The 15,817-nt window shown below is 40.5% G+C and overlaps 1 protein-coding gene across 2 annotated transcripts in view; it reads left to right on the top strand.

Annotated features, from left to right (window-relative positions):
* The first annotated feature begins 376 nt into the window (after positions 1-376).
* The window catches only part of RBMS1 (RNA binding motif single stranded interacting protein 1), a 141,738-nt gene continuing 126,297 nt past the window's right edge, over positions 377-15,817 (top strand). For both annotated transcript variants that reach the window (XM_005519732.3, XM_005519731.3), the window contains exon 1: positions 377-718. In XM_005519732.3, coding sequence (XP_005519789.1) covers positions 644-718 — 75 coding nt within the window. In that variant the 5' untranslated portion in view covers positions 377-643. The remainder of the gene's footprint in view (positions 719-15,817) is intronic.

Raw genomic sequence — 15,817 nt, 5'->3', positions numbered from 1 at the left:
AAAGAAGGAAGGCGATAACAAAGCACAAGCGGGCTAATTAGGTCAGAGCCGAGCCGGGCGCGATACGGCCACTGCAGCCTTCCTCCTCCTCCTCCTCCTCCTCCTCCTCCTCCTCCTCTTCTCCAGAACGTGGAAAGCTCCGCTCCGCTCCCGCCGGGCACCGCAGCCTTCCCCGGCGCTGGAGCGGCCCTCGGGCCGAGCGGCGCCGCTCGCCGCCCCCCCGCCCGGGGGCTGCCCCGCCGCGGGGCCACGGCCGCGGCTCGCCCCGGGCGCCGCGCGGGGCTAAGCACCTCCCCTCGCCCCTGTCCCCCGCCCCTCCGCCAGCCCTGCCCCGCCGCCTGGCACCGCCGCGCCGGCCCCGAGCGCTCCCCGCGCCGCCGCTCCGCTGCCGCCGCTGCTCGGCCCGGCCGGGCGGGGACTTGGCAGGAACTCCCGGGCAGAGAGCGAGAGTGCCTGCCCCCGCTCCGCTCCGCTGTGGCTTTTGGGTGGAGGAAGGTCTGAGCTCGGCCGAGGAGCAGCATCAGCCGCTGCCGCCGGAGAGGAAGAGCAGGAGGGGAGAGAGAGAGAGAGAGAGACGGAGAGGCGGCTGGAGCCCCCCAAAGTACCCCCCCATCCCTGCACTGCAGGCTACATTTCCAGCTTCATGGGCAAAGTGTGGAAACAGCAGATGTACCCCCAGTACACCACCTACTACTACCCCCAGTATCTGCAGGCGAAGGTAGGGTCCGGCACGCCGGGCGGCGCGGCGGGTCTGGGGCTGGCCCGGCTCCGGGCGGCCGGACAGGGCCGAGCCCGGGCGGGAGCTCCGCGGCTGGGGCACGGCCCGGGGGAGGCGGTCAGATTGCACCGGGAGCCGGAGACAGGAAAGAGCCGGCAGCGCCTTCCTGCCGCCCGCCGCCGCCCCGGGAGCCCCCGCCGGGCTTCCACCCCTTCCCCTCGCTCCCGACCGTGTAGTCTCCGACCTGACTCTCCTCTCGCCTTTCCCCTCCCGCTGCCGGTCCCTCCTCTTCCCCAGGGCTCTCGGCGTGTCTCCTCCTTCCCAACCACGTCCTCGGCCACCCCGCCGCAGAGCGGAGCGCTGCGGGCCGCGCTCCCGCTGCCTTCTCCCAGCGCAGCCCCTGGAGCGCGGGGAGAGGAGCCGAAGTTCGGCCGGCTGGGGCTGCCATGGCCGTGCCTCAGCCGCGGCGGGAGTGCTGTGACATCCCGAGGGCTGGCAGGGCGTGCTTACTGCTGCGATGGGGATGGCCGTAATTCTAGTTAAATACGGGCATCGGGGAAGCTGTCGGACTCGGGTGGATACTCATTGTCTGTGGAGTTGGACCTTTGTGAGCTGCCACCTCGCAGTTTTCAAACTGGATTAAAAAACGCATTAAGGGTCCGGCTCGTGGTGATTCGTGTTGTATACGGGTAGCTGCTCTTTGCGGGGATATTGATGTTAGTAGTTCTTGCGGTGGAGGATCTCCACCTTTTCCCTTTCTCCTTCAAGTCTTTAAGGGCAGCCAGCCCCACTGCTCTAGAAACATCATGCTGCAAACTGGCAAATGCAGAGGTGGTTGCATCAGCTGTCTGGAACATTTAGCATAAGCCTTTCCAACCACCAGTGACACTCATCACAAATCAAAACAGACCCATATGAGGCTTCAATGTGTGAACTTTTTTTTTAAAGGTTATAACCGTGGTGTGGGTTTGGTTGTGATTTTCCAGGTGTTTTGCTATTAAACTGTCTTGCTTCTTTGGCAATGACAGGAAAGGATTCCCTTCCCTTTATCTGCACACTTGATAGGCTCTTCTTTTTATTGTGTTTGTGTTACTGTATTGTGAAATGTATTTTAAACTGCTTGGCTGAAAAATAAATTCTATTTGACAGTTCATGAGACATTTTACAAGGCAGCAATGAGGAGGCTTTGAGATATGCTTTCATATAAACAGAAACTGATAGAAATATGATGAAGGTCTTTTGGTGATTTGAAATTACTAATCTGTAAAATGTGTAATTGACATCAGGCTAAAGATGTACAGACTGTAGCCATTTAAAGATTAAGCTGCAGAGTAATCACTGCAGTACTGTTTACACACATATGTATATATTTAATGCATTATTTTAAAGGAAGGTGTAATGCCTGAAGGACAGCCTTTTTCATCACTTAGCTGTGTGACTATATGTACATTATCAAATGAAACAAATGTCTTCATTCAGCAACTTTTACCTTCATGGTTTTGTGTGGCAATAGTAAGTTACAAACCAAGTACATAACCTGGAATATATATAAAGCAGTATCACTTTGCTATTTTGACCTGTAAATAATTGAAGAGGGAGATAAACTCTAATAGCTTATAGTAGTAAAGAATGATCCTAGAAATCTATGATCCTATGAGAAAGCATGATGGACCATCTTTTGAAAATGTTTCCTGTACAGATAATTTAATATTGATTTGTATTACAGTCAATGACATCTTCAAACTGTCTTGCAGGCTTTGCTATAAAATTATACAGCCTGAAATTATATTGCTCTGTTTCAGCAGAGAGAACACAGCCATTTGACCTACACACATGAAATGAAATATCTGAGATCCAGTGAAAGTTTCCTGTTTTCATATATCTTGATTTTATAGAAGAAATAAAAGGAAAATAGGTGTCTCCTTGGTATAGATACAGGGACCAGTGACTCTAGGTTTTGATACTCAAGTATGCAGAATCCAGTAATGTAAGCAATCCTCCCACTATGGATCCCCTCTGAACATGTAGAAATATTAATTTAATTCATAGTTTTTAGCTGTTCTATTCTTTGGGCCCTAAAACAGCTCACTGTCCACTCTACGGCCATTCTTTCAGTAATCCTGGAGAAATCTTTGGTTTTTATTAAACACAAATGATAATAGAAGTAAATCTCCTTTGCTGAATGAATGATGGGTAATAATACATGATTACACTGGGGGAGGTAGGAAAATCTAAACCAGAAGTTCTGCTTCTCATCTTATTGTTATTTAAATAATGATGCAAAATGTGCTGACTAATAATCTGCAAATCAATAACTAGGAGGTGACAGGAATTTCTTGAAGATGGATTTTTCTGCAGAGCTCTCAAAAATACTCATTAGATAAATTGCGTACATTCCTCATGGCTCTTTAGGTTAAAATGTTGATGTGGTCAACTATTATAATTGATATTAATATGTTATAGATTTTAAAAAACAGATTTTGTATTTGACTTTTATGATCTTCACAATCTTATTCATGAAGTATTCAAGCTGGTTATATGGGAATATAAACATTTGCTGTGATTCAGCATCTCCCTCCCCCTCTTCTTAGGGAGCTCAGCATCAAAAGAGATTTGTGAAATCATGGACTTAAATGAAAAGAACAAAATTAACATTGGAAGAATAATTTTAAAATGAAATATCATTATGGCAATGAAAACAGTTTGGAATGACTTTAAGTTGAAGCTTGTAAAACCTTCATTTTAAGGACAGCTTTTAATCTGGATTGATATGTTTGACACATCTGCTAAATTTTGTGTCTTCTGGTGAGTGTATGTTTTAGGACAGTTCCTGTATTGCAGCATTGTATGGCTTATCAGAGAGCATCAAAAATATTTTCTGAGTTCAATGGGTGTTTCTAATGGTTTAGGTGCTTTCTTTAACCACATTTCTGTAACATTGCTTTTCAAATTTCAACTCAGTTGTATTTAATTTCCATGTTTGAAGCTTTACTTTAATTGAGAGATTTTGTATTTCAACATTTTTGAAAATTATTTTCATTGAGATTACATGTGTTCTACCAGTGCTTAAAGGCCTGTCTGCCCAGTAGTAAAACCTGGCTGTGCCAGGCAGAGTATTGTAATATTTCACAAGACGGAGTATACATAAACAAATACAAATGTATAGAGACATGTTTAGGCAACAATCTGTTTTGGTCAAGTAAGAAATAAAAGTGAGTCTATGTTTTGTTTTCCTATATCAGATAGAATTCAGGGTTACAATGAGCACAACAACTTACAGCTAAATTGTATTACTGGTATTCCCTTGGAGATTAATGTGGCAGCATGAGTAATTCTATAGTAGGCTTCTGTATCACAGAGGAAAGCTCTATGTATAAGAGAGTTCGTAGGAGATGGCAACATTTCCTATAGATAGCATGGATTATCTAAAATGTAAGCATTTGGTAGTCACAGATAATGCCTATGTGATACTGGAATCCTAGTTATTTTGTGTGGTATTAGTTAACAAAACCTGGAACTAATGAAGTCTTGTGAATCCTGCTAAATTATCTTTGAGTGGGCTTTGAACTTTATCATTTGGTAGCTGCAAAACTGATGCCTTGGCAGCTCTGAGAAGAACCAATATTTCTAGAATTGTGTGGGATTGTAGGCAGGACTGTAGATTGATATAAACTGTAGTGAGCAGGCAGATTCTGCCATGTCAAAACCTTGTTCTCAGGTTGTTGAGAGCCAACTTTAAAATGGGAACACTTAATTTTTATCCAAGCCTGCTGATAGTAGAGTAAGAAGGCAATCAGTTAACAGTATTAAACAAAGTAGGCATGAATTGTCTTATTAGCAGACACTGGATAAACTCAGTTTAGTGTCAGTATATGAAATTAATAGATGGATGTAGAACATTCTGCTTCTAAAGCAGAAGAGGTAGGACCTGCTAATTGTTTGCTGCTAATGTATACCTTGGCACTGCATTCTTCACCAAGCACAGGTCTGTCACCCTTTAAAAAGTTTCAGTAGCTTATGAGCTGATTTTCATCAGCATCAATCATTACTAGTTCTAATCAGTTTAGTTAGATTTATTCCGTATGCGCTAAGACTGCAAAATCTGTATATAGTAAAAGACAAGTTTACAGTAAAACAGAATAAATGTGTTTATAAGGCTGCACAGAAGTAATCTGCATGTTTTATATTCTGGGAAGTTGTATTCATTGTCCCTAGTTGTGATCTCTGTGTTTCTTGACTGAGCTTAGAAATTCATTGAAATAAAAGAAAAAACGGTTAGGTTATTGCAGGCAAACTTTTTGTCTCCACACAGTTACCTGATCCCAATATCCTCCTCAGCTTCTTGAATGTGTTCTCTTCTGTTCCAGACAGGCTGGAGGTTTATTGTGCAACTATCCAAAGAATTTCTTCCAAAAATGTACTATACTGTGGAAAGGAAAGAATTGTAAAAATCTACCCATTTTAAGAAAAACTTGAGCAATTTGGTAGTAAGATAATCCCTCTGACTCTATACAGTTATTTCAGAGGACGGAAAATAGAGAGGAATGGAGTATTACCTAGAAAGAGTGTTTTCATTTCTTCCAAACATCCCTCTCCAAAACTGAGAATGTTTGTTTACATCCATACATCAGACCAGTAACTTTTTGTCACTGCTGACAATGATTGCTCTATGTAATTGTTCCAGCCAGCTTGTTCTGTGAGGGGTATCCTTGTCCCAGTTATAGCTACTTTGAACTTGTGAAGTTTGGTTCAGGTAGCCTGCAATGAACTAGAAATATGCCCCTCAGAAAGTATTTCTAGAAACTCTTGCTGGAATAATGCTTATATAGGCAAAAGCCTCTCTAGAAATGGGTTGAGAAAAATGCATACAAAGTTCTGCGAGTGTTCATATAATGTCTTTTAGTGTATATCATTGTAACTCTCTAAATAACTCTCATAAAGGAACATGAACTGCAGAAACACTTCACACCACCATCCTCTCAAAGATTAGCTTCCTTGAAGTCAACAAGAGTTTTGCCTTTCATTTCAGATAAGCAACATTTACTAGAACCTTAATTTATGGTGGGGTTATGCTGATCATGCTTAATTTGGATGTGATTTGCAATGCCATGATGGTCATAATCTTCACTTCAGAGGAGCAAAAGTTAGGGAGTGCAAAATAGAGATTGTGTGATCAGGACTGGAATCAAGGAAAAGCAGCAATGGCATCTATAAGGCATGTTAATTGTGTGTTTTTCTCCTAGGGAATCTTTTAAAAAGAATTTTTAAAAAGTCACAACTTCCCTCTCTGAATTCACCCTCCTTATAGAGAGGTACAGCATAAATATACACAAACTACAGACTGAATTTGCAAAGTAAAAAATATTTTCTCCACTTAATCAATTACAGGTTCTTATTAGCTTTGTAGTTTCTAGAAGTTTGAGACTAATCTCATCCCTAGAGTACCCCGTGCTTGGGGCTTAATTTGATACTGTGTGATTTGCCTCATTTAGCAAATGTCAACAAAACCTTGGTCCCTCTTTGTGATTCCGTAGTACCTTTACTGCAGACATATGAGCAGCTCCTGAGTCTGATGGTCTTATGGGACTGACTTTAACAGAAAAGTGATAAACCTATATATGACTTCAGATAGTCTTGAGACATTTATTCAGTGATATTTTCCTTTTTTATTTGTTTGTTAACCCCCTCCAGGCACTGGGTTTGTGAATGTGAAGTTTATATCCAGTAGGCAGGCAACATCTGCTAGAAACCAGAACTACACAATGTCTGATTTGTTCTAGTGTATTTTCTAGTTTTACCCTCAGCACAGGATCCCAAGGCAGCCATGAAAGGTGTGCAATAAGTTTGTGTGGGGAGAAGCTAATTTTCTTTGAATAAAACAGTCCTTTAAAGTATGTTTTTGTTTTTTTTTTAAAACTCAGCTGGTACTCTTCATAATGATAGTAGGATTTTTTTCTCTTTACTTTTAAACCAGAATTGAGTACGCTATATACTTCTAAATACTTTGCTTCTAGTTAGAGCATAAATCTCTAGGACTCCGACTCAAGGATGGAATTTCCTTAGTAAATTTCTGAGCTTCCACTCAGTGCTGAAAAAACAAAGGAAAGGTCAGCAAAATTATTTATCTTTTCCAAAGTAAAGCATTGTTTTCTAAATCTATTTTTTAATAAAACAATACCTTTAAGAAATGTTTCTTTTTAGTATATACATCAAAAAACACCTTGGACACAATTTTTCATCTGCTTTGAAGTCCAAGTAGCAAAGTTTGAGCTATCAATGTTGATAGTAGGTGCATCACGTAGAAAGGTAATCGATGCAACTAACACAGTGCTCCTCATGAAAGAAATATGATTGTGGTATTAGTAAAGAAGTTTGAACAAGTGTGTAGTAATAAATGGGAAAATATATCTTGGTACAGTTACATGTTTCAGTCTTCCATGATCAAGAGCTATTAACAATGGTTTTAAAAAATAAATTGTTTTTCATTAAATTATGCTTTTGGTTTGAGAAATAGTCCCTTCAAGATGTATGCTCAGATTTAGCTAAAATGATATACTTGTTTCTGTTCAGTTGTGGACATAGACTTCTTGTGGCCTGTGCAATGTAGTATTCACATATATTTCTGCTGGAAAAAGTCCTACTTTGCTAAAAAAGTGAAAAATATTGGAAAAGCATGTTGATAAAAATCTGTTCTATTTGAGTTCAATTCATTTCAGTCAAAACAAACACAAAACAGATTCAGGTCATATTTACTATGGTTAAATAGATGATAATTATTGTCTGACTTCATGCATCTTCTTAGTCTTCCTCAGCTGAAAATACCAAGATCAGCATTTAAATGTTGTTTCAGTAAATTCTAAGCTGAATTATTGTGTCTCAGAACTGAGGAAGACAAAGAGCTTGGGCATGGGTAGGTATAACCAGATACTGAGCTCACTTTTTCCATGGTAGCTTTTGGAGCACTGTGTTCTTTTTCATGGTCTGAGATTGCAAGAGCACATTTAGTCTCAGTTGCTCTGACTTGATGAAAATATTTCAAAATATATTTAAGCTAAATTTCTGAAATCTCAGCATGCATGTAAGGCATGTGAGAAATGCTTCAGAATCATTCCAGGTAGATAAACAGAGCTTACTGATACAAAATGGAATGCACAACGTTTGGTGTGACTCATGTGCATTGAGAGGGAAGCATTGAGGGTTTCTAGAGAGGTAGAGTGAACAGGCTTCACTTTGTGGATTTTACAACAGGTTAAGAAATGAATTCCTGTGCTTGTCTCTTGGCAACACACACTGACACAATTTCCACAGCAGTTTATAGGCTGTGGTAGTATCTGTGACCTCTTCTATCCCTCAGGCCATAGCTACATAATCACTTTAATTTTACATAACTATGCACAGCAGCCAAAAAGGGCAATCTTGTCTTCCCCCATTGCTCCCAGCAATCCATTCCTCTTCCTTCCCCTGTGCCATCCCTAGCATTTGTATGATCGGTCAATGAGCTGAATCAAGAAACCAGTCTGCCTGAAAACTAAGCCCAAACTCCCCCCCAGCTGCAGTACCTTTTTACGCTGGAGCAGCTAATGAGATACTTAAGAAGTTTGAGATTTGCATGGCTATGGGTGAAGTTATCTCTAAAAGAAGTCCATCCCCTTGGGTCTCACTTTCTGACACAGTAATGCTATGTAGCTCTTCTGGATAAAAGGTTTTCTGGGGCCTTGGCCAACAGGGCTGCTGATTACACATAAATGCAGGCAATGGTTAACATAATTTTCCTATGACTTAATCTTCGTTTTTTGTTTTAAATTGTTTTAGATGTTGGCACACTAAGTGTTAAAATACATTTTGAGTTTTTCATTCTCAGGACCAATAATTGTGGAGGTAAGTGCGAAATAATTTGCTGAGAGGGCTTAAGTTAGGTATAGGCCTGGGAGGAAAGAAAGAATCAAATGAAACTTCCAGAGGCCTTGTAGCATAGTGTTACATCTAACTTTCCATTTTCAGCACAGTGCAACATTGATATTTTATTTCATTCTGGGGAAAGAGGGGAGAAGGCTGGCACTTCAAATTAGCAGCAGCTGCAGAATTAAGACAAGGGTGTTAGTGACTCATTTGGAAAAGTACTAGCTAAAACATTCTGTCTCCTAGAAAAAACATTAGAGAATGGTTTATGATACAAACTTAGAATTTTGTGAATAGTGTCAGTGACCCTCTGGTTTCCTCCATGCAGCTTTCCTGATTAGTGACCATTTGCTTTTGACTGTTGCACATGAAAGTGAGGAGAATACATGGGGGCATTTTGGAGAGGGAGGTATGGTTGCTATCAGGGTCAAAGAGTCCAGAGTGCCTCTTACTGCTTTTGACTCAGTCAGTTGTCCAAAAGCTCAGATTGTTGTTGTTCCAGGTAGCTGGGAAAAAGGCCTATACGTAGTAGTTTCTTTGGTGTGTTTGAGTAAATGACTGAGTAGTCAAACTCCAGTTTCCCTGAATGCAGGAGGCTTGGATCATAGAAGGAGTTTTTTAGTTCTCAGTCCCAAATTTCTTTTCCCAATTTATTATTCTCACTGCTTGGGCCTTTTACTGGACTCTATTCACAGTGTTTATATTTAGGTTGTTCTCTACTCTTTCCACATCTGTATTTTGGTGAGGCTTTTTTTCCTCTCTCTGATGAATGTGGGTATTTCCCTGTTTTATGCCCAGGTCCTACAAATGGCTTTATTTAGAAGAGCAGGCTATTTTAAGAGAAGGCTAAGGAGAGATCTAATTGCTGTCTAAATGTATCAAATAAAAGTGCATTGAAAAAGTGGAGACAGACACTTCTTGGAGATGCATGGGGGTAGGATCACAGGATAGTTCAGGTTGGAAGGGACTCCAGGAGCTCTCTAAATCAGCCTTCTGCTCAAAACAGGTTTGTCTAGATCAGACCAGGTTGCTTAGAGCATTATTCGATCTGTTCTAGAAAGTCTCCAAGGATGGAGATGCGCAGTCTCTCAGCCCAACCTGTTTCAATGCTAGCTATTTTTGTAGTGATTTTTTCATTATTTTCAATCTGAACCTCTCTTTTTTCAACTTAGGCTCATTGACTTATCCTGACATCATGGACCATGTAAGAGCCTGGCCCATTCTCCTTGATAACCTCTTCATAAATTTCCATTTTATAAATGGAAAGCTGCGATTAACTCCCACCAATACCTCCATTTCTTCAGCCTGAACAAACCCAGCTCCTTCAGTTTTTCACAGAATATGTGATCCAGCCCCCAGCCATCTTGACAGCCCTGCACTGAACTCACTCTGGCTTATCAGTGCCGTTTGCTGGGGGCTCTAAACCGCATGTGGGATTCTGAATGGAGCCTTTCAAATGGGGGATAGTCACCTCCCTTTCTGAATGCAGCCCAGCAGGAACACCAGAGCATGCTGCAGGCTTATGCTTGGCTGGCTGGCTGCCACAGCCCCCAGGTCTGTTCCAGCAGAGCTGCTCCTCAGCCAGTCAGTTCTCAGCTGACATAATTTCAAGGGACTCTTCCTTTACAGGTGTGGAACTTTGCACTTCTCCAAGGTAAAAGTGTTTAACACACCAGTCCCAGTCCAGCGACTTGTAGTGCTCCACTTGGTCCGGGCATGACATTCACTGCTCTCCCCTTGTCTACAGAGCTGGTAGTTTTATCATAGAGGGGAGTGGTCAATAGGGTGCAGCACAAGTTAGGACATAAGAAAATTATAATTAGATAGGAAGAAATTTATTTTTTTTTACCATAACTGCAACCTGAAAGTACTGAGAGAGGTTCTGGAATCTCTCAGAGATGGTAAAAAATTCAACTGGACAAGGTCCTGAGCAACCTTCTCTGGGAGGGAAGTTGGACTGTATGACCTCTAGTCGTCCTTCCCAAACTAGTGTGTGATTCTGTAAGGCTGGCCCTGGTAGCCATCCATCAGCATAAGGGGCTCTAAAGAAACTGTTACTGTTCCTTCCATGTTCCATCCTTGTAAGCTGTGCTGTGGAATTTGGAAAGGAAAGGTATAGAAGGAAATCCCTTTTTCTGTTTAACAGAACATGCATTTTACAAATATGCAAATGACATTTCAATAATCATAAATCATGCAAATTCCCTTATCCCATTTTAGCAAATATCTTGTTTAAGCTGCTTAAAATTGGAGGTTTTAGGTTTCTCTATTTATTTTTCTCCTGGCAGAACATTATAGTGCTACAAAAATATGCTGTAAATTGTGACAGACTTGTATACATTCTTATACCAATCCATGTTTTTAGGCTGACATTTTTGTTCCTGCATCAAATCTGAATGTGTTGATAAGTTTTTGTTTGGAACATGGATTAAAAATTAAAATAAACAATATTTAACCTCCAAATCTTGTTTCTTTCCAAGCGGACATTATTCAGAGGTCCAGCAGAATTCTGAGGAAGGCATTATTCTTTCTAGTAGAAAAAAATTGGAAGAATTGACGTGTTCCTATTGCTTTTCACTAACAGCCCTGCTATATTTCACATGACTTTTCTTCCAAATTACAGTAAGTTCATCAGCTGCAGGAGCTATGGATACATGAAAGGCTTCCAAAGCCACCCACCCAACTTCTTTAGCTCGCTCTGCTTTTATTAGCACTTCTTTCCAGTGTCTTTTATATACTCTCCCCCAGATTTTCTAAGGATTTTCAATGGCAGGTATAATAATAGGAACTCACATGTTCTGAAATCCTGGAGTTAATCTTAAAGATGCTGCTTTTACTAGGTCTTAAAAAAAATAAAATCACAGCTATGGTTGTCAGCCAGATTGGTGATGAGAAAAACATGTAAAACCCACCAAATGTCAGTTCATTTTTACACTGCTAACTAAACTGATCATAGCTGTCCATTAATTCTGAAAATAAGGTTTCTTGTTAGGTGCCAGGATATATATTTAGGGACCTAACAGTGGATTAAGTTGGCCCTAAGATGACTTTCATTGCCAGAAAGCCAAAGAGAGCAGCCTTATCACTGCAAGTCATTATAACAGAAAAAAATTTACCAGTTGAACACTTCTTTATTTTTTTCTTTGTCCTGGAGTGTTTACCTTGATGACTGGGCTGTCCAAATATATAAAAAAGTGCAGATTTTTCCAAAAATATAAAATTGGGAAAAAAGTTGAAGATACATTTGTGTATTGGGTTTGTCTTTGCTCTTAAGAATTTCAAATGCTATTCTTGGAATTTTGTTTAGTTGAGGACCTGGGATGAGGGAGGAGTGTTACCAAGCATCTGACACGTACATGGTGAGTAGCTATGCTACTTTCTGTGAGAAATAGCAAAATAGCATAGTGAAAATGAAAGAAAATGACGAAAGTTTACTTTGCCATGTTGCCCCCAGAAGAGGAAGAAAAGCAACTATGTATATTTCATATTTGTTGCCCCTTTCCTTCTTTTAAAATGGAAAGTGAAATTCTATGTCAGATGAATAATTGAATAATGATCAAATGAATAATATATACCTTTTTTATTCATATTAAATATAACGGGTCATTTTCCATGCTTACTTACACTCTAGTCAGCTCTGTCAAGGTTAGTATAAATGGCTGTTCTTTTATTGATATTTATATGAAGTTCAGAAGTATGTATATGCCAAATAACAGAACTCTTGGCATTTCTGTGGCACATCTTTTAAGAGCAGGAGTTTATCTGAGTGTTGTCTTCCAAAATGTATTCTGTCCTTCCCACTGATGATGGAAACTGTGCTACTGTTGTCATCCGGGGAGGATGCTGCACATCCCAAGTGCTCTGGTGGTGATTGTGCACACGCATTTTTAAAATGTGTTGGATATGTAGTCTAGTTTAGATTTACCTACCAGCTGTTAAATAACATTTGTGGTTGGTTCAATTTCCTTGATTGAGTAGTTATTGTTATTCTTTGATCTCTGCAATTGTGGTGCCTCCTCTGCAGGATAGCCTGTGCTTTAGTAATTTAGATACTGGGCAGCTAGTGAAGTATGGATGTGCATGTATTATTTATAAAATGCTCTGGGTTGTTGTCTGCGTAATGAAGGCATTCAAGTGTAAAATGGGAACTAATTTGTGATTTTTTCATAAATTAGGACCTCGGTCCTTCTCTTGACACTGATACTGAGCTCCTTGTGTTCTTTAATTTAAATGTCCCTAAAATCTAGTCTTTGCAGAAAAATCATGCACCAGAATTTTCTTATGTCAAGAAATAATAAACATGATCTTAAGTTGAATATTTATTTTATTACAGCCCCCCATTTTTCAGTTTAAATGATCTGGAAAATCTCCAGACCATACCAGACAGCCTGTAGCTTTAAAGCAGAGCTCAGGAACCTCTGGATGCCTTGGAGACAGGAAAGAAGGCTCACCAGTATCAAGGGCTGTGTACAAATCTGAGCAACTCTGGCTTGCCTAATTATTGGAAGATGCTGGGAGACAGCTGGGATTTCTGGGAGTAGAAAGCTGAGAGCCATGTCTGGGACTGACAAATGTTTCACAGTTTTAGTGAGAATCTTTTGATAATTGATACTTATAGGAATAGCATCTGGAAAAGAGAAAATAAAATCATGTCTCAGAATGCCACTGAGATAGTAGCAGAGAAGTAGTCGGGGTTCTGTAGTTTTATTTAATGCTGGCCTCATGGAGGTGACAGACACCTTTAGAACTACACACTGTTAATCCTTGCTGTCATGTTGAGGCCCAGAGCGCCTAGTCTCAAGAGTCCTGGGTTTGCAGAGAAGGGAGATAGTTCCATGGGATGGTTCTGGTTTGATTTCTCTGCCCCCAGACTGAGCTTGTCTCTGGAAGTGGCCTAAGTAGGCTCTGAAAAGCTGTCTGCAGACCTGTCTCTTGAGCCCTGTGTTGTCATTTGAGATAGGAAGAGAGGAAAAGGTACAGAACTGGAAAGTACGAAGCCAGATGGAGGGAAAATGTAAGGAAAACTAATTTTGAAAGAGGAAAATTGCTGTAGGAAACAGATAAGGGAAAAGAATAAGTGAAAAGAGCAGAGAAGGGCAGAAGCCAAATTCAGTGGAGAGGCCGCTGCATGTATGCCAGAGCATGGCACAAGAGGACACCTTCAGCTGCCAGACCATCCATGGGGAGTTGCATCTCCAACAAAAGGAGATTGAAGGCAGTATTCTGCAAGGGCTCAGTATGGGGACTGCTAAAGTTCAACAAGAATAAAAGGTTATTTTTACAAAAACAATGGATGATTTTGGGGAACAGAGAAGACCACTGGGTAAGGCCTTGTTTTATACAGATTGTGAGAGGACAAAAAGTATTCCTGGGGGAAATGTGACAGTATCTTTGCCTCTTACTTGCTGCAATCCTGTTGTGATACTGGATATAAAGTTACAGAGGTAAACTTTTCAGAACTGAAGAGGTTGGTGTTTTCTTTTATTTCTTATAGCTTATACATTTGTTTTCTTATTGCACTGAAACTAGAGTAAATGCAAGAACTTCCTGAACACGCTCTCAAGCGATGTGGTGATGTTGCAATTCTTTTTGATATTTTATATGTTCATAAATTCTTTTATCCTTATAGGCCTGGCATGAGTCTGAATCCAAGAAAATGTACAGTATAGCAAAGACTTAATGGAGTTAGTATGCACTTAGCAGACAATATCACTGCTCCTAGCAGAAGTGGCTGAACAGGAAAGAAACCCAAAAGGCTCCCGTCTCAATATAAAAGATCAGAAGAGTATGCTTGGGGAATAGAGATCAGTTGAAATTATGTAATATATCAGTCAGAATGAAACTTGGAATTTATAGTAACGTATTCTTTTCTCTTTAGACTTCATGCTTAGAGAGACATGCTTTCTTACATTAAAGTTTTTCTTGCTCATTTGTGCTGTTTGTACTATGCCAGAATCCTTATGTATCCAAACACCCTGCTCTGGTCATGTGTCAGTCAGCTCAAGGCTGTCCATCACTGCAGCCTGAGGAGAGCCCATGTTTGGATTTAAGATGTTTAGAAATAAGATTCTAGTGTGCTTTGGTGAGCAGAGAAGTAGGCTTTCTGTTTAAATTAAGATCACTTTGAGGAAAAAGCAGAACCAAGAGCAGGTTAGAAGTGCTCAAGTCATCACTGAAGAATAGCATTTGCAGTTTCTATAACTGAAATAGAGTATCTGTGTATTTTAATTCATTTTATGTGAAGTGGCCAGAATTAATGCGTGTTATGGCCTTTGGCGTTGGTGGAGATCGTGGTACTCCAAAGGAATGGCACACAGAGTTTGTGTCACAGTCTACCCTTGTGGAGCAACACAGGCCACAAAAGGGCTTTGGTTTCATGGAGAAGTCACAAATAATGTGGAGTGATTTTGCACTTTGAGTATACTGTCCTGAAGCTATAACTGCATCCAAACAAGAGAAGTTGCTTTTGTTTTGTTCAGGTTTATCATCTTTGTTCTGTAGCTTTTGGTTTTCTTTCTTTTGGATGTTGTGTTGGGTTTTGTTTTTTTTTAATCACAGGTTATATTGGTGATGCTAACACTCAAAAATTATAAAATCTCAGAGTTTTGCAACATACAGTTTCATCCTGGATCTCTCTTGTGTGCAGTCATCCCCTGAGAATGGTATTTGGCATCTAGTTCCTTGATTCTGACAGCAGGGATCCTTGAGAGGTAACTGTTGTGCCAGCACTGGGCACAGTATTAGCACAGCGAGCACTGGTGGAAGGCCAGGTACAAGGATTTGTTAGGTATTCTGGAAAATCTATCTCCATATAGTTTGAAGTGGACGGAGCTTTCTTCTTGGAAAAAGAGTGCCATTGTCCAAAACAGCTTAATCCACTTTCAAAGCCAGCTAAACAAGAAAAGGAATTCTTCTTCTATAAGGTGGTTGCCTTGTTACAGTGTTACTTTTAGATGTAGTTATATTTAAATCTGTTAATGGGTGCAGGAGGCTTCTTTTTCTGCTTCTTTCCAGGATGAAGCCTTAAAGGTTTGATGATAGTGAGGTAAACACTGGAGTGTTAGAGAGTAAAAGCTGTGAACGGTGCAGATTATTGATGCTAACAAGATTTAGAGCTTGTCTGCGCTTAAAAATATAATGGAATTTATAAGGAAATGCTTTTCTGGAATTATTGAACATATTAAATTCCCATATAGATGT

Source organism: Pseudopodoces humilis, chromosome 8 (genome assembly GCF_049639895.1).
Source record: "Pseudopodoces humilis isolate 2021_Gansu_Grassland_sample_001 chromosome 8, ASM4963989v1, whole genome shotgun sequence".
NCBI classification, from domain to species: Eukaryota; Metazoa; Chordata; class Aves; order Passeriformes; family Paridae; genus Pseudopodoces; species Pseudopodoces humilis.
The sequence above is the reverse complement of the archived record's forward strand: the minus strand, read 5'-3'. Positions and strand labels throughout refer to the sequence as shown.